The sequence below is a fragment of the Tribolium castaneum genome, chromosome 8, assembly GCF_031307605.1.
Source record: "Tribolium castaneum strain GA2 chromosome 8, icTriCast1.1, whole genome shotgun sequence".
Classification (NCBI taxonomy): domain Eukaryota; kingdom Metazoa; phylum Arthropoda; class Insecta; order Coleoptera; family Tenebrionidae; genus Tribolium; species Tribolium castaneum.
The window spans coordinates 15,814,898-15,839,219 of NC_087401.1; the positions used below are offsets into that span (position 1 = coordinate 15,814,898).

Here is a 24,322-nt window from a genome sequence, read left to right on the forward strand (position 1 = left end):
TTTCAAGTTAATTCTAATTAAAATTAAAACTAATAATCATACTGAAATCAGCTTCTGGTATTAAATAATCCATATCTTTTTCTGTAAATGTGAATTTTTTCACAATTCCTTATAATTAAATAAATTAATAAATTATTTAACTTTATGGCACGACAAAAAATCAATAATTAGTTAATTAATTTTTTTTTTTAGTCTTAATTTTGTCCCTACTGTAAAAAAAAACATTAAAAAAATCCGTATTTTTTTGGAAAAATTTTGAAAAATTTGGAAACCCCCCATGCCCCCCTCCAGACAAGGCCGCCTCGAAGCTATATCTGTCCGAAAACGACTTCCACTGTAACAAAAGCCTGCAGAAACAAACGCGTGTGCTGTGTCCAAGTAACTCCAATTAAATTAATCCAAATTAATTAAAATGAATCGTGGCGAGGAATCGTTGCGTCTGATGCGCGAATCGGGTGAAATTAAATGGTGTCCACGTGAAAAATCACAAATCGCCGAATTTTACAAAGAAAAAAATGTCCTGGTGACGGGCGCCACTGGATTTTTGGGCAAACTTCTAGTGGAGAAACTGCTAAGGGCCTGCCCTGACTTGGGCACAATCTACATTCTGGTGAGACCGAAAAAAGGCGAAGACGAACACAGCAGAGTGGATAAGCTGTATAGCGACCCGGTAATTTATTACAAAAAAAAAAAATTAAAAATATTTTTACGATTATGACAATGACGGACAGTTTTATAACGTGATTCAAGCGTAAATATTTCTGACCTCTCTTTTCGTCAAACAAACGAAAATTAATATTTCACGGCCACCACGTGCAAAAAAGTGTTTTAAATTTGCAAGCGTTTGACACATTGTATATTGCAAATTTTAAATTTCAAGTTGTTAAGAATTTTTTTGAAATTAATAATTTTAGTTAATTTAGCTAATTTAACTAGCTAATAGTTAATTTGACGCTAGAATTTAGAATGTTTAATTAAAGTAATTATGTAATTAATTTTCTATAAAAAATTGCACAAAAAATTTAAATATTCAAAGTGAAGTTCCATTTCCTGCCTGACTTCAATTGTTTTACTTGTTCTGACGTACGAAATTTAAGAAATTAATTGCACCAATATTGCAAAAATATGTACAGTGACACACAAAAGTACTGTTACACAATACATTATTTATGGTAGCGACTGTACATTTTGATACGTTTACAACGAACAAGTTTTTTTTACTTTTTTTAACTAATTATTGTCTTTATTGTTATTTTACTAATTTTTAAAGTTTTTTAATTAATTTATTTGCTTTGTGTTTTTTTCTCCAACAGACGAGCAAAATAACCGTAATGACCTTATTTATTTTGAAAAAATTTCCAATCCGACAATTAAAGCCGAAATTGCTGGTTCAAGGCCCGGTCTCTATTCAATAATCAAATAGCAATTTCCATAAGTGAGTCATTTACCCAAATTTCCCCTAATGAAATTTAAATGACAAAAGACGAAATATTACGTTAAGTCATTTCCTGTGAAGCATAAAACTACAAAAAGTTTAAAACTGCAATTGCATCTTTCACTCAACAGCCGGGTCAAAGAACTTAGGGATTTCCCCGCGTTCAAGGCCATTTTCTGGCGAAAAACCCAAGGTTTGTCCAGAGACGGACTTTCACAAAAATTGCCAAAACTTGATCTAAAACTTGAAACAATTTGGCGAAAATTTAAAATTCATGACTTGATCTCAGTTCAGCGACCTTAAACCTTGCGTAAAAATGTAAATAAAGCGACTTGTTTCCACCTTTCTGTATTACAAAATCATTTCTCAACCAATGTCAATGCCAATAACCACCGTTCACTTCCTCATTCATTGCAGATTTTTGGACCTTTGACTAAACTTTTTCCCAAGTTTCAACACAAAATCAGCATTATCAAGGGCGATGTTTCGCTGCCTGACCTTGGGCTAAGCCCTTCAAGCAAAAGTCTAATTTACGAAAAGGTAAAACTAAAATTACGGATGTTTAAAGGATAGGAGGTGAAACGAAGTACAAAAAAAAAGAATTTTAAAAAATTATTAAATTCTCAACAGTACCACATCAACATAATGCAATAATTTTAAACTATATTTAAAAAAAATTTCAAACTTTTACCAATTTGTACTCTGCCCCATATTTTTCAAAATGCTGCGAATATGGTTACAGATAGAGAAAAAATGTTGGACAGAAAGTTGTAGAGAATTAAATTTCCTACAGAAAAGTCCACGGGACCATATTTTTATCTTCAACCATTTAGGCCCCAAAGTCGTTCAAAGACGCTCAAGCGACGGATTTGCTTCATTTTGCCGGTGGTCAAGTATTTCGAGTTAATTTACACCTAAACCGTTAAAGATAGAAACATTGTGTTCGGGACTTTTTTGTAGAAAATTTAATTTTCTACAACTTTGTTCCTTAAACTTTTTTTGTATCTTTAACCGTTTTCGCAGCGTCCGCAAAAATATAAGGTGGAACGCAAATTGATAATTTTTTGCGCACCGTCGCGTATTTATCAAAACGCTGGGAATACGGTTGAAGATACAAAAAAAGTGTAAGGAACAAAGTTGTAGAGAATTAAATTTCCTACAAAAAAGTCCGCGACACCATATCTTTATCTTCAACAGTTTAGGTATAAATTAATTTTCCGTAACTTGACCCCTGGAAAATGAAATAAATTTGTTGTTTCAGCGTCTTTAGGGCCCAAACCGTTGATGGTGGAGATATGGTCCCGCAGACTTTTTCAAAGAAAATTTAATTCTCTACAACTTTCTTCTTAACATTTTTCTTGTATCTTTAACCGTACTTGCAGCGTCTTTAAAAACACGAAACGAAGCGCAAATTTTAAATTTTAAATAATTTTTTTCTCATGTTACTTATGAAAATTTCAGTTCCCAGTCTGTTAAGGGTGCAAACTTTAATATTTTTCCATTTTTTTTGTAGTAAATTGGTTGAATTTAAATTAATTAAAACTGCAGTACAATTTTTTTGTATCTCGTTTCGTTTCCTAACTCATAGTCCTCCGTATGTCAACTAAAGCCCCCTTCACACAGATCAATGTCATTTTCCACATTGCGGCAACGGTGCGATTTGACGAAAAAATCACAGTCGCCACTGCAATCAACGTTCGAGGCACACGTGATTTATTAAACATGGCAAAAAAGTGCCAAAATTTACAGTCATTTGTCCACGTCAGTACAGCCTACGCCAACTGCGTCCAAGACGAAATCGACGAAGTTTTCTACAAAATGCCAATTTCAGCGCACGACTTGATCGAACTCGTCGAAACGAAACCAGAGGCCACTTTGATCGAACAAACGAGCAGAATTATACAAAACTGGCCAAACACTTATACTTTTACAAAGGGCGTAGCGGAAGACGCTGTCAAAAATTTCGGAAAAGGGCTTCCGGTTTGCGTCGTGCGCCCAGCGATTGGTAACACTGTACTACATAAAACGTAAACAATGTTACCAATTTTTTTCTAGTTATTGCAACTTATAAGGAGCCGTTACGTAGCTGGATTGATAATTTGTACGGGGCGACTGGGATCGTAGTAGGCGCCGGGACCGGCCTACTTAAAACTATGCATTGTGACAGGAGCAAAACAGCCGAATTGGTCCCAGGCGACTATGTGATCAATAACATGATCGCAGCGTCGTATAAAACGGCAGTAGAAAAAATAACGGATAAAATTCCGGTGTACAATTACGTTTCAAGTGTTGAAAATCACCACACTTGGAACGATTTTATGCAAAAGTGTCAATTGTGGGGGGAGGAGGTGCCAACAATCAGATGTGTGTGGTACTACTGTTTGATATTGAACAAGTTCTACTGGGCTCATTTTTTGCTTAGTATTTTTTTGCACTTTTTGCCCGCCCTGATCATGGATTTGGGGATGGTGTTGTCAAGGCAACGGCCAATGTGAGTATGCGAGGCGAAGCCGAGCTGTTTAATTTTTTTTTTTTCTATATCAGAGATACTATTTTTTATCAACTCTTTTAAGTAAATAAAATTGCACTTTAACTTCAAGAGAAAACTTGAAAATATTGTCTTATACACGACGATTAAGACTATGTGTCTGTCTCTTTATCGTCTTGTATAATAACTATTTTTTCCAGAATGGTGAAAATTTACAAAAAAATTACGAAATTCGAAAGTGTCATTTCGCATTTCTCCACCAACGAGTGGAAGTTCCACAATGATAACACGCAAGCCCTTTGGAATAGTCTGGGTGAAGATGATAGGGCTATGTTTCCCTTTAGTGTGAAGGAGTTGGATTGGGATGAGTACCATAAGACCCATGCCTTGGGTTTGCGGCAATATTTGGTCAAAGATGATATTTCAACGCTGCCACAAGCCAGAATCAAGTGGAGGAGGTTTTATGTGGCCAATAAAGTCATCAAATATCTTGTTCTGAGTGTGATATTTTACGTAATTTATTCGATTTTTGTAAGATTTTGTAATTATTGAGTGGGTTTTTAATAAAATAGTTTTTGTAATGAGCGAGTTTTTTTTACAAATTTCATAAATACAATAATAATTTAAGTACAAAAAATTTTACACGACAACGTTATTTTCGACTTTTACTGAAAACTTTTCGCGTTAGCAAAGGAAAATTAAACGCTATTCAACGTAAAATTGTCCGAGGATTCCAAATCTGTCTTTAATTTTGTTCTACGACTCGTAGTTTTCGAGATATTGAATAAAATACTACAAAGATAAAAAAGTTTGTATAATTGGTTGCCTACCACTCAACCTTACAACTTGATTTGTTTGATTATATTATAATTATAAAACGATGAAAAACTGTACATTGACGTTGAAAATAAACACAACAAAAGAGTTGACACTTTTTATTAATTAAATACTTAAAAAAAATACACAAAACTGTTTTAGTCGTTTTGGTAAAATTCACAAATCCACCATTCCCTACACTCCAACAATTTCCTATTAAAATTATAAATTTCGGCCGGTAATGCAGTCCCCTTCCCGCACAACAATTTAACAAAGAAATCGGCAAAATGGTGGCAGTTGTGTTCCACTGGATTAAATTTACAAGCCCTGAAACTATTATTACACAAAACATTTAATAAATAATTGGACTTACAACCAATTGGCGTCATTTTTCATTTTTTTTACCAACAATTCAACTTCCATTTTGGTCAAAGGGGTTTCCCCCACTAGCTTGATCCGACTTACGGCTTCCTCGAAGTCCAAGTCAGTCACATATTGTGGCCGTAATTTCTACCAAAATTATCACTTTATCTAATAGTAATAATATAAAAAAAATAAAAAATAATATGAAAAAAATAAATACAGGTTTGTGTTGTTCGACGCCTCCCTCGCCGTAACTGTATTCACTTCCATGGACGACCACGCTGGAGTGTAGTATATCTAACGGTTGGCAAGACTTATAAATAGAAAACGGAACATTGTTACCAACTTAGAACTTACCGTCATCTGGGGTCAAAATTTGCAAAAACTCGTCCTTGCACCAACAATTCGAGTCTTGGTGCAAGTCGTAAATGTATATTTCGACCGAATTTGCGCACATCTTGACTTTAATTGAATTAAGATTCGAAATTTTGCGTCAACAAGATAACAAGGTTGTTTTGTTCAATGTTATCATTATCACAGTTTGTTTATTTTGATTTTTTGAACCGTTGCTAAAAATAAGTGCATAAATAGGAAAACCAGTTCAATTAAATTATTTATTTATTTATTTTTACGCCTCAAACAGGTCAACAATTGGCACTCTGGCCAACAAACGATTGAAAATATTTGCAAAAATGTGGCCAAAAGCCGACTCATAGCTCGGCTTAACGTCGCCAAAAACCTCCTTGCTGTTGTCATTAAACACTTGATTAACTTTATCACTCAAGTCCTTATCACCATCAAACAAATTATCAAATTTAAATTTGATTAAATCAGGTTCGAGGACAAGACGATTTTGCACGACTTTGTAGTGTTTTTGACCGTCCCTCGTATATTCTTGCAACCAAAACTCAAAGAAGTATTTCATGTTTTCTGAAAAAAAAATCGAAGTTATAACACTTTATTTAACTTTGAAAAAAAATCTGCTCCGAAACTACCAATTGTGTTGGCACCCATCGCTTTCTTGGAACATTTTACGCAAGTTTTATTTAAAAAATTGTAATAAAGATTGATGGCTTGGCCGTAAATAATTTTTGAAAATTTTCGAATTTTTAAATTTAATTTTGGAAAATTTGAACGCGATTTTCTCGAAAACTATAAGTCCAATGGAAAAACTAAAAACACTATTAAAATTTGTGTTAAATTTCCTATCAAACAGTAAAAACCGGAAACTAATCGGAAGAGTATTGTCGCCTAGAGATGCATTTAAAGTTATGGCTGTTGCTTCAACTCTGATAAAAAAAATCTCAAACTTTTAAACTGCTCCGAAATTTCCAATTTTGTTGGCACCCATCGATTTCTCGAAACATTTTACGTAAGTTTGATTTGAAAAAATGTAATAAAGATTGATGGCTTGGCCGTAAAAAAATTTTGAAAATTTTCGAATTATTAAATTTAATATTGGAAAGTTTGAACGCGATTTTCTCGAAAATTATAAGTCCTATGGAAAAACTAAAAACATCATCAAAATTTGTGTTGAATTTTCTATCCAACAGTAAAAACCGGAAGCTAATCGGAATTGTATTGTCGCCTAGAGATGCATTTAAAGTTATAGCTCTTTCTTTAACTCTGATAAAAAAAAACTCAAACTTTTAATTTGCTCTGAAATTTCCAATTTTGTTGGCATCCATCGATTTCTCGGAACATTTTACGTAAGTTTGATTTGAAAAAATGTAATAAAGGTTGATGGCTTGGCCGTAAAAAAATTTTGAAAATTTTCGAATTTTTAAATTTAATTTTGGAAAGTTTGAACGCGATTTTCTCGAAAATTATAAGTCCTATGGATAAAACTAAAAACATCATCAAAATTTGTGTTGAATTTTCTATCAAACAGTAAAAACCGGAAGCTAATCGGAATTGTATTGTCGCCTAGAGATGCATTTAAATTTATAGCTCTTTCTTTAACTCTGATAAAAAAAATCTCAAACTTTTAATTTGCTCTGAAATTTCCAATTTTGTTGGCATCCATCGATTTCTCAGAACATTTTACGTAAGTTTTATTTGGAAAATTGTTATAAAGTTTGATGGCTTGGCCGTAAATAATTTTTAAAAATTTTCGAATTTTTAAATTTAATTTTAAAAAGTTTGAAAGCCATTTTTTCGAAAACTATAAGCCCTATGGAAAAAATTAAAAACTGTTTAAAATCTACTTAGTATCTATTTAGTAGATAAACAATTTTTATAGTCGTCTATAAGATATTATTGTAAGATTTTTTTTTGTAATTTTTGAATGCATCTTTTAACACTTATATTTTATCTATTTATTTAGTCATTTATTTATTTATTTAAGCTATATTGCTATTGGCCGATTTTTTCCACCCTTGCAGTTAAAGTGCTGTTTTACCTACTCAAAAAATGAATAAATAATACTTTTTTATTACCAAAAATGGCCTCTCCAGGCCCATGACCTTGAAAAGGTAGCACCAGAATAGTCCCATTGAAATCATACTCAAACTCAAACACCAACTGGGGGAATTCCACCTCAAATGTGACAATTTTTTGCTCAAAATCAAAACTAGGTGATTTTTTACGTAAAATTTTCTTTTTTTCTTAACTCACTCAAACTTGGTAAATTGCCCTTTGGAAAAGCCCTTAACTTCCATATTTTTGTAATTTTGCTGGAACTTCGTGGGCCCATCCCCCGGTGCGATGGTCATCGATGGTACCACCAATGGGTCAACGGCGGGCAGACCCACCTCTTTGATGGGTCTAGTGAGCTGCCCTACGGCATTCTGGACCGCCTTGACCATACATTGCCCAAAATTTGGGTCCTTTCTGGCGCATTTTTGAAACGTTGGCGCTGAAAATGGGTAAATGCGCCCAAAATAATTAAAATTACTTACGCAACTCGTGCGCTACCGAAATTGTGAGAAAGCTGAACCAGATCAAGTGTCGCATTTTGAGTGATTGACCGAATTGTGGCGCTTGCTTAATTAATTAAATTGGTTTAATTGTTGGTGTAATTTTTTTCATCGCGTGTTGACTTTAAATGACAATCAAGGTCGTGTAAACAATTTCCCAGATTGTGAGAATTATTGTAATGAGTTTTATTAATTTTAAATCAGGTGTTGTAAACAAAAGTGACAATTAATGATCTTGAACTGTGGACAATTTCGATGATTCATCAGAAAAATAACAAGAAAATTCGATTTGACTATTAATTATCTTTTCAATTATCGTAAAGTATGGAAATGGGTTTAGTGCTTTTTGATTGGATAAGCGCGTCACGTGACGCAAAAGAAATTTAATTAAATAACATAAAAAAACAAAACTGGAAGTGTCATAATTTTAAATACAACTGTAGACGATATTTTAATGATAAGGGATTAAACACAAATTTTGAGCATATGTTTAGTTTTTCCGTAGGACTTATAGTTTTCGAGAAAATCACGTTCAAACTTTTCAAAATTAGATTTAAAAATTCAAAAATTTTCAAAAATTATTTACAGGCAAGCCATGGACCTTTATTACAATTTTCCAAATAAAACTTAGGTAAAATGTTCCGAGAAATCGATGGGTGCCAACAAAATTGGAAATTTCGGAGCAGATTAAAAGTTTGAGATTTTTTTTATCGGAGTTAAAGAAACAGCCATAACTTTAAATGCATCTTTAGACGACAATATACCTCCGATTAGCTTTCAGTTTTTACTGTTTGATAGAACATTTAACATTAATTTTGACAATGTTTTTAGTTTTTCTATAGGACTTATAGTTTTCGAGAAAATCGCGTTCAAACTTTCCAAAATTAAATTTAAAAATTCGAAAATTTTCAAAAATTATTTACGACCAAGCTATCAAACTTTATTACAATTTTTCACATAAAACTTACGTAAAATGTTCCGAGAAATCGATGGGTGCCAACAAAATTGGAAATTTTGGAGCAAATTAAAAGTTTGAGATTTTTTTTATCAGAGTTAAAGAAACAGCCATAATTTTAAATACATCTCTAGGCGACAATACTCTTCCGATTAGCTTCCGGTTTTTACTGTTTGATAGGAAATTTAACACTAATTTTGACAATGTTTTTAGTTTTTTTATAGGACTTATAGTTTTCGAGAAAATCGCGTTCAAACTTTCCAAAATTAAATTTAAAAATTCGAAAATTTTTAAAAATTATTTACGACCAAGCTATCAAACTTTATTACAATTTTCCAAATAAAACTTACGTAAAATGTTCCGAGAAATCGATGGGTGCCAACAAAATTGGAAATTTTGGAGCAAATTAAAAGTTTGAGATTTTTTTTTATCAGAGTTAAAGAAACAGCCATAACTTTAAATACATCTCTAGGCGACAATACTCTTCCGATTAGCTTCCGGTTTTTACTGATTGATAGGAAATTTAACACTAATCTTGACAATGTTTTTAGTTTTTCCATAGGACTTATAGTTTTCGAGAAAATCGCGTCCAAACTTTCCAAAACTAAATATAAAAATTCAAAAATTTTCAAAAATTATTTACGGCCAAGCTATCAAACCTTATTAATATTTTTTAAATAAAACTTACGTAAAATGTTCGAAGAAAGCGATGGGTGCCAACAAGATTGGAAATTTCGAACCACATTAAAAGTTTGAGATTTTTTTATCAGAGTTAAAGAAACAGCCATAACTTTAAATGCATCTGTAGGCCACAATATAATTCCGATTAGCTTCCGGTTTTCACTGTTTGATAGAAAATTCAACACAAATGTTGATGATGTTTTCAGTTTTTCCATTGGACTTATAGTTTTCGAGAAAATCGCATTCAAATTGAAAGTTTGCGTTTTTTTAACAGATTTAAGGCGTCAGTCTTAACTGCATCTGCAGACCAAACTAAAATTTCAATTAGCTTCTGGTTTCCGCGTTTACGTAGAGAATTAACGCCAAATTTCCCCAATACTTGTAGAACTTGCAGTTTTTGCAAAAAAACCGTTCCAAATGGGCAAAATCCTTGCTCACGTTTGCAGTAAATGTAAAACAATTATAGTTTTACATAACGCGATTAATAAAAGTAACAGCAAATAACTCAGCACTTGCACGTCCTTTCATTGCATCAGAACAGGTTTCCACACAAATTAAATTACAATCCCATCTCGATATAAATAAACATAAGTTAAAAAAACACATCATTCAACAACAAACCATGAAAAAGTGCACACTTTTCCTTTTCCTCCTAGTACTAGCTTTCGGCGAAAATGCCAAGCTACGTAAGTACAAAAAAAAAACAACTTGGGGAAAATTCTAACACTTTTTAAAGCCTCAACGTTCAAAAAATGCGACCAAAGCAAAAGCGACTTGAACTCATGCCTCACAGCCGCGATCAAAAACGCCATGGAACAGCTGACCGAGCCCATCAAAGAGGTGGGCCTGCCCAGCATGGAGCCCCTGGAGGTCCCGTCGCTGGTCATAGGGGCTGGCACCGGCCCTGTCCAGTTCCAGCAAAACTACAAGAATTTGAAAATTTCCGGATACACCAAAATCGATCAGCTGGAGGCCACTTTCAAAGACAACCATCTCAAAATCGCTGTGGTTTTCCCCGAAATTAAGCTGGTGTTCGAGTATGAGATCAATGGGCGCATCCTGGTGCTGCCCATCAGCGGCAAAGGGCCGGGGGCGATCACCATGGGTGAATACTTAATTTTTTCTATTTTTTCAATTCTAGTCATTTTTTTTATTTTTTTATTTTTTTTCAATTGTAGTTAAGCCGAAGTTCGTCATCGATTTTCCGCTCGAAGAGTACGAGAAGAACGGGACAAAGTACTACAAAGTGGGCAAGGAGACGTTGTCAATGCAGCCGCAAAAAATGCACTTTGAGTTGGAGAATTTGTTCAATGGTGATAAGCTTCTGGCGAGTAATGTGCTGCAAATAATGAATGATAACTGGAAGGAGGTTTATGGGGACGTGCAGGCGAGCTATGAGGAGGCTTTCGGCAAAATATTTACCTCCATTTTTAATAATTTCTTAAGTAAAGTGCCAAAATCTGACTTGTTTGATGGCGTTTAATTAATAAAGTTGCTTGTTTACTGAACGTATTTTATTTATGTGCAAATAATGAGGTAAGTATGCCAAGGTTTGAAGTGATCTTGTGTAACTCAAGTTCAAGTTTTATTGTTAAATAAATTGTGCTTGTAATAAACGAAGAAATAATTAAAAAAATTTTTTTTTCAATTTTGAAAATTCAAGTGCGGCAAAAGTATTGATCAGAAGCGAAAAGTTGTAACTTGTGGCTTGTAGAATGTTGCAAGAAGTCGACTGGCGGTGAAAAAACCATCAATTTACATTATTTTACAAGTTACGGCCAGTTTTCAATTTCTTCGATTTTTATTTTTTTTAGACAGAACTATAATTCCAATCAACTTTCGGTTTTCGCTAGTCACAAGAAAATCAAACACAGATTTTGACGATATTTTTATATTTTCCGTAGGACTTATAGTTTGCGAGAAAATCGAGTTCAAAGTTTGAAAAAATTAAATTTTAAAATTCGAAAATTTTCAAAAAATTATTACGGCCAAGCTGCCAAGCTCTTATAATTTTTTTCAAGTTATCGTCAAGTAAAACGTTCATAGAAATCGATTGGCGGTAACGAAACCATCTATTTACAATTACTTTACAAGTTAACGCCAGTTTTCAATTTCTTCGATTTTTAATATTTTTTTTTTAGACAGAACTATAATTTCCATCGATTTTCGGTTTTCGCTAGTCGCAAGAAAATCGAACACAGATTTTGAAGATATTTTTATATTTTTTGTAAGACTTATAGTTTGCGAGAAAATCGAGTTCAAAGTTTGAAAAAATAAAATTTTCAAATTCTAAAATTTTCAAAAAATTATTACGGCCAAGCTGCCAAGCTCTAATAATTTTTTTTAAATAATCTTCAAGTAAAACGTTCTAAGAAGTCGATTGGTGGTGAAAAAGCCATCACTTTACGATTACTTTAGAAGTTACCGCCAGTTTTCAATTTCTTCGATTTTAATTTTTTTTAGACAGAACTATAACTTCAATCGACCTTTGGTTTTCGCTAGTCGCAAGAAAATCAAACACAAATTTTTGTGATATTTTTATATTTTTTGTAGGACCCATAGTTTGCGAGAAAATCAAGTTCAAAATTTGAAAAAATAAAATTTTAAAATTTTCAAAAAATTATTACGACCAAGCAATTAAGTAATTTTTTTCAAAATGTGGAAAAGTAAAACGTCCCGGGAAGTTAATTGGCGACAGAAAACTTAGAAATCTTATAAATTATTAATTATTAAAATATATTAAATATTAAAATGTAACTATTTTTTATTTTTTTTAAAGATAAAACTATAATTGCACCAATCAAAAGAAAATTAAAGGCAGATTTTGTCAATTTTTTTATTTTCTCGAAAGAACTACAATTTCCGAAAAAAACTGCCGTTAAACATGTGACTTTGTAATTTTAAAAACCCCAAACAATTACAGCGTTACAACAATTTTGCAAACACCTAATTGGATTATTAAACCAAATTACTTATCCTTCTGGGAACAATTAGTGTCACAATTTCAAATTGCAAATAATGTAATTACACCACTTTTAAAACTAAGTATAAGAGTCGAAACCAAATTTTTTCATTACTTGCAAAAACGCCACAAAATGAACAGTTTCGCACTTTTTTCCCTCCTTTTGATACATTTCTGCAACAGTGTCAAACTTCGTGAGTGTTTTAATTAATTTAAAAAAAAATGTTTACAATCATTTTCCAGCCCCGAGTTTCGAAAAATGTGACTTGAGGGACAACAATTACAACCAGTGTTTGTCCAAAGCGATAAAAAACGCCATCCAACAACTGACCATTCCCATGGAGGCCATGGGTTTGCCCGATCTGGACCCACTTGAAATCCCATCGATGGTCATAGGCGCTGGTAATGGAGCGGTTCAATTCCAGCAAAACTACTTCAATATCACAATCACTGGCTTGACAAAACTTGCCTCACTTGACGCCAAGTATTTCACCCAACTGTTTTAACCAAACTTAATTATTACGATAGTTTAGACTTGGGGCCCAAACGCCTAATCCTGGACCTACGCTACCCCCAAGTCCAAATGGACTTCGACTACGAAATAAGCGGCAAAATCCTGCTCTTGCCGATCTACGGCAAAGGCCCAGGCTCTATCACATTCTTGGGGAATCCCCGATTTATCCTCACTTTCGAAATGGCCGAGTTCGAAAAACGCAAAAAAAAGTTTATGACAGTGACCAACGCCACGTTATCGATGGAACCGCAGTTAATTCAATTTCACCTCGAAAATTTATTCAATGGTGATAAGGCTTTGGGCGATAATGTGGTCCAAGTGATGAACGATAATTGGAGAGAAGTTTTTTCCGACGTCAGGCCGAGTTATGAAGAGGCTTTCAGCCAAATCTTTGCCGCTATTTTCAACAATCTCTTACGCAAAGTACCGATAGTTGATTTGTTCGACGGTTGGGATTTGTAAAATAAAGTTAGTCATAGTTCTGAAGTCTCATTTCAATTTCCCGCTGAACCACGAACGAATTGAACACCAGAGGGCGCAACGCTTGGCGCAAATACCACAAATTTTTTATAGAAAGTGATTACTTTTAGCTAATTCTGGGTCACTTCAAACACACTGGACCCCTTTAAGTATCCAAAAGTATGAAATGTGCCCCCTTGATGCCCACTTATTTAGGTTGGCAACAGTTTGGAAACCTCCGCCGGTTTTGCACCTGTTTCTGTTAAATTCGACTCTGAAATTTGTCTCGTGTTAACGATTTGGCGTCAGTTTTAATCGTTTTCAGTTAATTGATTGGTAAATACCTGTGTTAGTGGATTTGTGTTTGGTTATTTGGGGACACGAAGATGGGCATTTTAGGGAGGATTGGATTCCCCTCTGGTACGTGCACTCGTTTTAAATTGATTGTTTACGATCGTTTTTGGCCGCTATTACGTTTTCAAGGCGTGAAATTACCCATTTTTTCATAAAATTGATTTTTGGTGCGGTACTACTTTTCGCGCGGAGCGTTAGTAACTAATTCATCACTAAAGTATTCAATGTAAATTTTTGTTAGGGTTTTATATTGTATTTCCAGCCATGATTTGGATTAAAATCGCAATAATCAATAAAATAATAATAAAAATTTGCCTTTTCTGTTAGGGACTTGGTTTAGAGGGTACTGTTAGGTTGGTAGTGCCGCGCGTTTCTCCCGCTTGTTCGCACCTGTCACGTTTTTGTTGTGCTTTATTTCGAATTCAAAACGAATTTTGTGAAAAATACGGGACTATTTTGGTAAAAAAGTGTCAACAAACGTTTTTAGTCCGTGTTTTAGTAATTATTTAAGTGAGTTTGTGTTGGTTACGAACATTTCAAGAAACAGTCTCGCTTCTGCCCTCAGGTAAATGCCCCCCGTTTTAGTTAATTGTTAAAATGGCTTAAGTCCACACATTTTGAACCTTTGAGGTACGCAGTGGAAAGACCACAAAAGGTTTTAACCAATAATTTCGTCGAGAAAAAAATTCGTTTTTTCAAAATTTTTGGCGAAAATTACTAGTCCGACCGAGAAAAAACAAATAATGTAAGAATCTACGTTTGATTATCTATCGAACAGTGAAAACCGGGAGTTGGTCGGACGTGTAGTTTTGGCTCGGGACGGGTTTGAAATTTTTCAATTTTTTTTCAAGGTCATGTAAAAAAAAAAATCAACTCTTGTTTATATTTTATTATCACAAAGGGCAAATTACAGTAATTAGTCGTAAACTAACCTGGCCAGAATGAAACCATAGAAAAATTAAAGTGATCACTTATTTACAAATATGTTACAATATTTATCAAACCGATCAAACATAAGTTAGTGATTCTAAGCTACATAACTGTACTCCTCGCTCGAATGTGGCGTCCTTTCGATATACTGTTTATCAATGAGAGATTCGATGCACTTTTTGATCAACTGAACACTCGGTGCGAAGGAAACTTTCGATTGCGCATAAACCTAAAAAAAATTCAGAACCCCTTCACTATTTTCCCGCCCTCACCTCTTGTATCAAAGCGTTATGTTTGAGTATTTTCCTCGACTTCATAATCCTAACAATGGCCGCCTGCAAGTACATCTTCCGGTCCTCTTCGACCGAATTCATCGTTTGTTCAATCTCCTGAGGCGACTCTTTCTGCACAGCCGCATTTATCCGGAACTTCGTCCTCTTGTTGTTATATTCCATGTTTAAACGGAGCACCGTTTCCGGTTTCAAATCCTAAACTAGCCAATTAAAACGAGAAGATCATGGGGGCTTGGCCTCCGGCCACGCCCCCATGCCCAACCTACCGTACTATCCGCTATCAATAATTTACAATCAATCAAGCTAGCCGCGTATCTGTGATACTGTTCGGCGGTTAGTTGCAAACTCTCCCTAATTTCGCGAAAAGTGAGCGAATCCGTGTGTTCAAACAGCAACAAAGTGGCCATTTGAAACGTCTGCATTGTCACTAGATACGATTTTTTCAAATGGCCCAACTTCAATTCCGCTTGACACAAATTATGCAACCATGTCAATTTGCGACCGTTGAACCTATTATGATAGAAATTTTCAAACTGTAAGAGAATCATTTTAAGCCACGCCCACATGTGTACCATCTCACCATTTGTACGCTCTTCTCCAGTTGTCTAGGATACGTAAAAGGCGTGGTCACCGTCTGGCCCAATGGCCACGCCCCTGCTTGTAATACGTATATACTGAAATTAATTCCGAGGTCGATGTTGTCTTGTTTCAAAAATGCGTTAAATTTATTATTGAGATCCGCACTCACTGACATATCGGTAAACATTCGATGCAATTTACTTGTAAATTCGTAACCGCATGCTTGTTTTAAACGATTGATCATGGCCTCCTCCGCATCCATACTTTGCGTTTGTTGGTGGATGAGGCGTTTGGCCAACATTCGAGAATAGAATTTTTGAAATACGTCTTTGTCGTCGATATATTTGAAAATTGTTATGCTCTCGGCGAGCTTTTCGTCCACCTGGAAATAATCGTTTTTTCATAACCAACGAGGTAAACATTTTTTTTTATTTTTCATGACCAACGCGGTATACAATTTTTTTTATTTTTCATGACCAACGCGGGAAACAATTTTTTTGAGTTTTCCTGACGAACAGGAAAATCGAATTTTAAAAATTTGATTTTCCAATTTTTTTTATTTATTATTATTAAAAAAATTAAATTAAAATTCCAAATTTTATGGATTTGTAACGTTGGGAGATTAATTTACAGCAAGGAATATTTTCAAAAATTTAACTTTAACTGCCGTAACAACAACCAATGAGTCAACCAAATCTCTTTGTTCACACGTTTGCAGATAATATTTTTTTTGTTAGTGACGTTTTATCCGGATATTCTTACACAATTATTACGGATGTGCCGTTTTATTTTAATCAGTTTGTCACTTGCTAGTGTCGCGTACGGACGTCTTATAAACTTAGAAATTAAATTAAAAAAATCAACATTTTGCTAACTTTTAAATTTGTGTTTAAATAAATAGTGCGCGATTTTTTAATTATAGTGAATGCCAATTGGAATAGATCTCTGAAATCGTGTTACAAGGATCCGGATTAAAGGGTTAGTTTGAAAAATTTTTTTACAGAAAAATTACATTAAATTAAATTAATGACGTCCCAGGTTAAAATTACACGGAATTTTTGAATAATTAATAATTAAATGAGCAGTTTAAACATTTAATTTATATAATTAATTTATTTCTTTTGTAATTTTAGTTTCATTGGTTTGTACATTAAACTTTTTTTTCATTTTTTTATTTTTTGAGGATTAACTTAAATAAATAGCCTTGACTCACAACAATATCTAATAAATAAATAAGTAAAATCATAATCTTCTCAATTATTTTAAGTGCAGTTTCTACATAAAACCAGTTACTCGTATTTTTAGATTAATTTTATTGTTACCATAATTATATAGATTTTTTTTAATTTCAGTAAGTTCGTGTATGAAGATGAGGCTTGCTATAAAGGGTAGCAGAAGTAGATGCCTAAGGTGAGTGTTTTTTTTTTCGTATTGATTTGTGTTTTTATTTATTTATTTATAATTTATTTTTAATGCACTTTTTTGCGAGACCCTGTATAATAAATAATACGAATAATCTCAAAATAAAACTTTTGACAACAAAGTTATTTAAAATTAATCAGTTCTTCAACAGTAAATAAATAAAAACAATAAAAGTTTTTAAGTAAAAGTAAGAAAAAAAATCAAACTTACCTCCGAATCGCTAATCCCTTTACTCGACTTGCGCAACAATGCGTCGCAATACTTGGCCAAAAATTCGGGGCTTTTACACACAGGCTTGCCAAACTTGTGATTAATAACGGAACTGCAGGCCTTATCCAAAGCCCCCATAAAATTCTGATCCGACTTGAACACCTCTTGAATCAACAATTTATATTTTTTATAAACCGCTAGCATATTTTCGACGAACGTTATGTGAATATTTTCGGTATCAATATTACCAACAGCCTAAGAACAACAATAAAAAAATCCCTAAATCGGTAAACCACTCGTGTAAAAGCAACAAACCGTCAATCCTTGCGTCTTAATATGGTCCAGAACGGTATCAACAAGCACAACCATTGCATTTTGGACGCTTTTGAGCAGATCGTACATATTTGAGAGGTCCTTTTTGCGCTCACCCTGTACCATTGCCACGCATTCGCTGTATAAAAAGTCCAAATGTTCGGCCACCATGTGTGTTTCACATCGTTGGGAGACTTTCGGGAGGGAACTGGTGTGGAGGAAGCGACGTGCACGTAACAGTTCCTCCTCAATTCGTCCCTTGACGCGCTCCATATACAGGGAGACGTTTTTCTCTTGCAAAAGTTTGGCAGCGTCGCGTTTAAAATGCTCGCCGCTTTCTTTGAGGAACGGCTCCTCAAATAACTCCTGGTACAGTTGCAGTTGGCCCTTTTTCTTGTAGCCCTGCACCTGTTTTCAATTATTGTGAAAAATTTTGTTAGAAAAATAAAAATCATTCAAAATTACGTATGTATGCAAGATTACAGCACATTCGAATAACACGAACTCTCGCAAATTTGTGTCAGAAAAATTAAACAGACAGATAAGACAATAAGCAAGTTAAATAAGAGCTTTAAAAAACACTCGTTTTAGGCGAAATTTTGTCAAAAAAATTGGTCGGTAATGGTGTTATTTTTACGCAAGATTTGCAAAAACAAAGCGAAAAATTACGAACTAAACCGATAGCTTTGGCCTTTTTGGCTTGATCAAAGTTTTAGATTACTTTTAAGTCAGAAATAATTACATATTTCGCAAAATTTCATTAACGACCACTTCAGAAATACGCCAAAATGAGTTTTTTTTAAGTTTTTGAAGCCTTTAAGTACATTTTATAACTAAAATTTCGACAATCGCTTAAAAAACACCCAACTAGTTCGGAAATTATATTATGATTTTCCCTTTTCGGTCGTTAATTTACAAAATAAGTCAAAAAATCATCAAATTTCGCCGAAAATCGAGTATTTTTTGCACGTTTCTGCGTTAAAACAAAGTTTTTTCGAATAAACGGACGGAAAAATCACGTAATTAGATCGAGTTTTTAAGTTATTTTAAGTTGAATGAAAAATAAAAAATACGAAATACTCAAAACTAGACTGAAAACTATATTATTTTGACATTTTCAAACTTTTAAGCACGTTTTTGAGTTAAAACAAAGGTTTCTCGAATAATAAGGCTAGAAAATCACCACATTAGATCAAACTTAATGTTATCTTAGCCTATTTAAGACGACTTACCTCATTTTTGAGCAAAAAACAACGCCAAAAGTGACTTTTCTGTTTGCATTCCTCGAAAATTTCGCTCGTTTTTTAGTCAAAAATTCATTATTTCAGAAACTTTAGTTAACAAAATCTCGAAAAATCACCAAATTAGAAGAAAAACATCGAGTTATTTTGTGCTTTTTCAAGCCTCTAACCATGTATTTTAACTTAAAAACAATTTTTTTTCCAATTAACTTGCAGAAAAACCACCAAATTATATTGAAACTGATGTTATTTTAACTTGATTTAATTCGTTTGTAGGCGAAACTTTATTAAAAAAGCATTATTTGGTTGATTTCGCGCCTTTTTGGTAAGTTTTTGAACAAAAATTTCTAGGTGTTTTCAAAATTTCGCTAAACCAAAACCAAAAAAAAAACCAAAATAAAGTCGAAACTAGACCGAAAATTATATTATTTTGACATTTTCAAGCTATCAAGTACGTTTTTGAGTTAGAAACAATGTTTTTCGAATAAATAAACTAAGAAATCACCAAAACTAGATCAAAACTAATGTTATCTTAGCCTATTTAAGACGATTTACCTCATTTTTGAGCAAAAAAGAAAGTCAAAAGTGACTTTCTGTTTGCATTCCTCGAAAATTTCGCTCGTTTTTTAGTCAAAAATCCATTATATCAGAAATTTTACTTAACAAAATCTCGAAAAATCACCAAATTAGATGAAAAATATCGAGTTATTTTGTGCTTTTTCAAGCCTCTAATCATGTATTTTACCTTAAAAACATTTTTTTTCCAATTAACTTGCAGAAAAACTACCAAATTATATTGAAACTGATGTTATTTTAACTTGATTTAGTTCGTTTGAAGGCGAAACTTTATTAAAAAAGCATTATTTGGTTGACTTCGCGCCTTTTTGGTAAGTTTTTGAACAAAAATTTCTAGGTGTTTTCAAAATTTCACTAAACCAAAACCAAAAAAAAAACAAAATAAAGTCGAAACTAGACCGAAAATTATATTATTTTGACATTTTCAAGCTATCAAGTACGTTTTTGAGTTAGAAACAATGTTTTTCGAACAAATAAACTAAGAAATCACCAAAACTAGATCAAACTTAATGTTATCTTAGCCTATTTAAGACGATTTACCTCATTTTTGAGCAAAAAAGAAAGTCAAAAGTGACTTTCTGTTTGCATTCCTCGAAAATTTCGCTCGTTTTTTAGTCAAAAATCCATTATATCAGAAATTTTACTTAACAAAATCTCGAAAAATCACCAAATTAGATGAAAAATATCGAGTTATTTTGTGCTTTTTCAAGCCTCTAATCATGTATTTTACCTTAAAAACATTTTTTTTCCAATTAACTTGCAGAAAAACTACCAAATTATATTGAAACTGATGTTATTTTAACTTGATTTAGTTCGTTTGAAGGCGAAACTTTATTAAAAAAGCATTATTTGGTTGACTTCGCGCCTTTTTGGTAAGTTTTTGAACAAAAATTTCTAGGTGTTTTCAAAATTTCACTAAACCAAAACCAAAAAAAAAAACAAAATAAAGTCGAAACTAGACCGAAAATTATATTATTTTGACATTTTCAAGCTATCAAGTACGTTTTTGAGTTAGAAACAATGTTTTTCGAACAAATAAACTAAGAAATCACCAAAACTAGATCAAACTTAATGTTATCTTAGCCTATTTAAGACGATTTACCTCATTTTTGAGCAAAAAAGAAAGTCAAAAGTGACTTTCTGTTTGCATTCCTCGAAAATTTCGCTCGTTTTTTAGTCAAAAATCCATTATATCAGAAATTTTACTTAACAAAATCTCGAAAAATCACCAAATTAGATGAAAAATATCGAGTTATTTTGTGCTTTTTCAAGCCTCTAATCATGTATTTTACCTTAAAAACATTTTTTTTCCAATTAACTTGCAGAAAAACTACCAAATTATATTGAAACTGATGTTATTTTAACTTGATTTAGTTCGTTTGAAGGCGAAACTTTATTAAAAAAGCATTATTTGGTTGACTTCGCGCCTTTTTGGTAAGTTTTTGAACAAAAATTTCTAGGTGTTTTCAAAATTTCACTAAACCAAAACCAAAAAAAAAAACAAAATAAAGTCGAAACTAGACCGAAAATTATATTATTTTGACATTTTCAAGCTTTCAAGTACGTTTTTGAGTTAGAAACAATGTTTTTCGAACAAATAAACTAAGAAATCACCAAAACTAGATCAAACTTAATGTTATCTTGGCCTATTTAAGACGATTTACTTCATTTTTGAGCAAAAAAGAAAGTCAAAAGTGACTTTCTGTTTGCATTCCTCGAAAATTTCGCTCGTTTTTTAGTCAAAAATCCATTATATCAGAAATTTTACTTAACAAAATCTCGAAAAATCACCAAATTAGACGAAAAATATCGAGTTATTTTGTGCTTTTTCAAGCCTCTAACCACGTATTTTAACTTAAAAACTTTTTTTTTCCAATTAACTTGCAGAAAAACCACCAAATTATATTGAAACTGATGTTATTTTAACTTGATTTAGTTCGTTTGTAGGCGAAACTTTATTAAAACAGCATTATTAGGTTGATTTCGCGGCTTTTTGGCAAGTTTTTGAACAAAAAATTATATTATTTTGACATTTTCAAGCTTTCAAGTACGTTTTTAGTTAGAAACAATGTTTTTCGAATAAATAAACTAAGAAATCACCAAAACTAGATCAAAACTAATGTTATCTTACCCTGTTTTACACCGTTTACCTCATTTTTGAGCAAAAAACAAAGTCAAAAATAACGTTTTTTTCGAATTCCTTCAACATTTCGCTCGTTTTTCAGTCAGAAATTCATTATTTCAAAAATTTTAGTTAACTAAATCCCCAAAAATCGCCAAATTAGACCAAAATTATCGACTTATTTGTACCTTTTCCAAGCCTTTAACCACGTTTTTTAATTTAAAAACAAAGCTTTTTCGAATAACTAACAGAAAAATCGCCAAATTAGATTGAAATTGATGTTATTTTCACCTGATTTCGTTCTTTTAGGCACGTTTTTGAACAAAAATCTCTAGGTGTTTTCAAAATTTTGCGAAACAAAACCAAAAAAAAACACAAAATAAAGACGAAACCAGGCCAAAATTTTTCAAACTGAACGTTTTTGAGTGAAAAACAAAAGTTTTTCGAATAAACAGGCCAAAAATCACCACATTAGGCCAAAAATCACCACATTAGGCCAAAAATCACCACATTAGGCCAAAAATCCGAGTTATTCTGTGCCTTTTATCAGGTTTTTTAATCAAAAAACACACTTTTTTCCAAATAAATTTCCCAAATTAGATCGAAATTAATATTATTTTAACATATTTCCCTTGTAAGCGAATATTTATTAAAAAAGAAAAAACAAAATTTGGTGTGTTTCAAGCTTTTTAGGCAAGTTTTGAACTAAAATCTTCTAAGTGTTTACCTCAACAAAACTAAGAATTGTGCCCCTGACTGCATCAATCGGTATAGCACACGTATTTTGCGCCCTATCCTCCCCAATCGCCTCCAGTAGCAGTTTAACAAGCCTTTGCCCCAAGGGGGCTATCATCCCCGACTGCCACACCTCCAGCGCCAACTCCCCGATCTCCATTTGTTCGCCCCCTGACGAATCCGAACTCCCGTAAATAATCTCAGCATCGGACAGTTTCTGAGTCCTTATATGTTGCTGGTTGAGGTACAAGTACAAACTGTGCAAGTACTGACTCCCTACCGAGTACTGCGACCAATAATGGTAGTAACTTTTCACCAAATTGGCCTCGCCCTCGTCCTGCACTTGCACAAGCAGTTTGGAGACGTGGTCGATGAGGTACTGCTTCGTCTCGGCGTACAAACGGTCCGCCATGGGCTCGGGATGGGCCACACATAGCGAGTAGACGTCCCTGCGCAAGGGGGCTAAGTGGGGTTAAACTCGCCGGGGGTGACTTACGAGAAGCGGTCGTTCCACACGGGGCGCGGGACGTGGTCCAGGGTGATCACCCCCCGGATGGTGTCCCGGATGGAGCCCCAGGTCGCGTTGAAGTCCACACGGCGCGGTTTCAGAGACATGACTGAGCGGTTCTAAAAATAAAACGGTTTTTTCGGACGTTTACGTTTCTATAATCGCGGTGAATTTCTCATTATTATTGGAGACACTACGACGAAAATTGGGGTCAGTTTTTTGACGTATGAATGTCAGTTGGGTGACTCCATCTTGGAATTTTCGAAAGGGGGGTTTGGACGTTTTAGTGAGGTTAGGAAGCTTCAAAAAGGGGCTCAATTCGGGGCATTTGGCCCCAATTAGGCGCCTTCGTACCTCGTTAACTGATTTTTTGGTTTTATCGTTGCGAAAAAATCGAGTCACGTTGGTGGTAAAACACGCATGCTTCGATGACTTGGAGTTTTGACAACAATGGAATTAATTTTAGCATTTTTGCGTTTCGGCGGAAAGTGCCGTTACGTCAGGAAAATTCACAGTTTTTTCCAAAAAATAACACGTAAAAATAGCAATAAGCGTCAGACCAATAATTTTGAGGAAAAAGTTTGAAAGTACCACCAACCCCTCGTAGCCAAAAACACTAAAAAGGCTAGTTGAATACGTGTTTACGCCCAGAATTGGTCACAATTCATGCATTTGGCACTTACTTTCAAGTATTTGTCCTTAGAAAATTAAAAATAAATCGATGAATTATTGTTTGGTCAATTTTACTCAAACAGAAAACTATTTTTTAATAATACAGGATTTAGATATGAGAGGGCGCTGCCGCAAAATGGAAATTGGACAATTTTTCGGACTTTTATTTGTAAAAATAAATAATACACACCCCACAAAATTAACAAAAAAATTCTCCTGCGTCACATGATCTTCAATTATTTATAAAAAAAATATACAATGTGATTTTATTGTTGCCTGCATTATTTCCAATGTATTAGCTGTTTCAAAACCATAAAAACACCAACGTCAAAGTGTTAAGTGAATTTTTTTTTGCATTCGATGGCAGATGGTTCGGAGAACTTCTAGAATTTTTAAAATTGACAATTGTCAAAATTCAAGGCTATTATGATTTTTTCCAAAATGGTTATCAAAAAATGGCGATAACTCAGTTTTTCAAATAGAATGACTCTGTTTTCTTAACGGCAATCGAAAGATTATCGACTTTTATGAAGAATATTATTTACACGGTTTTTGAAATAATAACAAAAAACATATTTTACTTTGTAATTTTCATCGTTAATCAAGTAGGCCTTGCAAAATGGTTAACAATTGTCAAACTTCAACATTTTTTCTAGTTTTTAGCTGATTTATTATCGAATAGGCAGTAAAATGATAATACTATTAGCATAACTTTTTCGTATTTTTTGAAAGTTTGTTCGACTAAAAATTAAAATAATGAGCAATATCCGGTTTTTT

General features: G+C 33.4%; 4 protein-coding genes across 9 annotated transcripts; 2 read left to right on the forward strand and 2 right to left on the reverse strand.

The window, feature by feature from the left end:
- The first annotated feature begins 319 nt into the window (after positions 1–319).
- LOC663534 (fatty acyl-CoA reductase wat) lies at positions 320–4,504 on the forward strand. The gene is made up of 5 exons (XM_008196454.3): positions 320–670; positions 1,853–1,975; positions 3,059–3,440; positions 3,491–3,926; positions 4,124–4,504. The coding sequence occupies exons 1-5, from the start codon at positions 413–415 to the stop codon at positions 4,473–4,475; spliced, it is 1,551 nt and encodes a 516-aa protein (XP_008194676.1). The 5' UTR covers positions 320–412; the 3' UTR covers positions 4,476–4,504.
- A 339-nt stretch (positions 4,505–4,843) lies between these two features.
- LOC103313373 (uncharacterized) lies at positions 4,844–8,175 on the reverse strand. Of its 5 annotated transcripts, none has more exons than XM_008196453.3 (7): positions 8,003–8,175; positions 7,719–7,959; positions 7,541–7,674; positions 5,460–6,032; positions 5,323–5,399; positions 5,116–5,249; positions 4,844–5,066 (listed from the first exon to the last, which is right to left on the reverse strand). In XM_008196453.3, exons 1-4 carry the CDS (start codon positions 8,055–8,057, stop codon positions 5,731–5,733), a joined length of 732 nt encoding a protein of 243 aa, XP_008194675.2. In that variant the 5' UTR covers positions 8,058–8,175; the 3' UTR covers positions 4,844–5,066; positions 5,116–5,249; positions 5,323–5,399; positions 5,460–5,730. The 5 variants fall into 5 exon arrangements, with proteins under 5 accessions (XP_008194675.2, XP_008194674.2, XP_015836400.1 ...); XM_008196452.3 differs by having other exon boundaries at positions 5,113–5,249; XM_015980914.2 differs by having other exon boundaries at positions 5,113–5,264.
- Positions 8,176–10,181: 2,006 nt separating this feature from the next.
- LOC663474 (uncharacterized) lies at positions 10,182–13,618 on the forward strand. Its single transcript, XM_969517.4, has 6 exons — positions 10,182–10,342; positions 10,393–10,761; positions 10,835–11,133; positions 12,560–12,812; positions 12,862–13,102; positions 13,147–13,618. Exons 1-6 carry the CDS (start codon positions 10,279–10,281, stop codon positions 13,592–13,594), a joined length of 1,674 nt encoding a protein of 557 aa, XP_974610.2. The 5' UTR covers positions 10,182–10,278; the 3' UTR covers positions 13,595–13,618.
- Positions 13,619–14,819: 1,201 nt separating this feature from the next.
- On the reverse strand, positions 14,820–23,407 carry Cul2 (Cullin 2). 2 transcript variants are annotated; one of them, XM_015980844.2, is made up of 9 exons: positions 23,228–23,407; positions 22,862–22,992; positions 22,358–22,814; positions 17,695–18,099; positions 17,380–17,634; positions 15,749–16,129; positions 15,435–15,701; positions 15,148–15,363; positions 14,820–15,104 (listed from the first exon to the last, which is right to left on the reverse strand). In XM_015980844.2, the coding sequence occupies exons 2-9, from the start codon at positions 22,978–22,980 to the stop codon at positions 14,973–14,975; spliced, it is 2,232 nt and encodes a 743-aa protein (XP_015836330.1). In that variant the 5' UTR covers positions 22,981–22,992; positions 23,228–23,407; the 3' UTR covers positions 14,820–14,972. The 2 variants fall into 2 exon arrangements, with proteins under 2 accessions (XP_015836330.1, XP_974579.1); XM_969486.4 differs by lacking the exon at positions 23,228–23,407 and having other exon boundaries at positions 22,862–23,209.
- Between the last annotated feature and the right edge of the window lie 915 nt (positions 23,408–24,322).

Excerpts from the sequence above, each read along its gene's own strand:
- LOC103313373 (XM_008196453.3), bottom strand. The coding sequence starts at position 8,057 with ATGCGACACTTGATCTGGTTCAGCTTTCTCACAATTTCGGTAGCGCAC. Across the intron at positions 7,960-8,002 it reads TTCGGTAGCGCACGAGTTGC|CGCCAACGTTTCAAAAATGC; the intron begins GTAAGTAATTTT and ends ACCCATTTTCAG. Across the intron at positions 7,675-7,718 it reads GGGCAATTTACCAAGTTTGA|TTTTGATTTTGAGCAAAAAA; the intron begins GTGAGTTAAGAA and ends AAAATCACCTAG.
- LOC663534 (XM_008196454.3), top strand. The coding sequence starts at position 413 with ATGAATCGTGGCGAGGAATCGTTGCGTCTGATGCGCGAATCGGGTGAA. Across the intron at positions 671-1,852 it reads ATAAGCTGTATAGCGACCCG|ATTTTTGGACCTTTGACTAA; the intron begins GTAATTTATTAC and ends CATTCATTGCAG. Across the intron at positions 1,976-3,058 it reads AAAGTCTAATTTACGAAAAG|ATCAATGTCATTTTCCACAT; the intron begins GTAAAACTAAAA and ends CCCTTCACACAG.
- LOC663474 (XM_969517.4), top strand. The coding sequence starts at position 10,279 with ATGAAAAAGTGCACACTTTTCCTTTTCCTCCTAGTACTAGCTTTCGGC. Across the intron at positions 10,762-10,834 it reads GCCGGGGGCGATCACCATGG|TTAAGCCGAAGTTCGTCATC; the intron begins GTGAATACTTAA and ends TTTCAATTGTAG. Across the intron at positions 11,134-12,559 it reads AATCTGACTTGTTTGATGGC|AAAACCCCAAACAATTACAG; the intron begins GTTTAATTAATA and ends TTTGTAATTTTA.
- Cul2 (XM_015980844.2), bottom strand. The coding sequence starts at position 22,980 with ATGTCTCTGAAACCGCGCCGTGTGGACTTCAACGCGACCTGGGGCTCC. Across the intron at positions 17,635-17,694 it reads TTAAGACGCAAGGATTGACG|GCTGTTGGTAATATTGATAC; the intron begins GTTTGTTGCTTT and ends TGTTGTTCTTAG. Across the intron at positions 15,702-15,748 it reads TGGAGAAGAGCGTACAAATG|TTTGAAAATTTCTATCATAA; the intron begins GTGAGATGGTAC and ends ATTCTCTTACAG.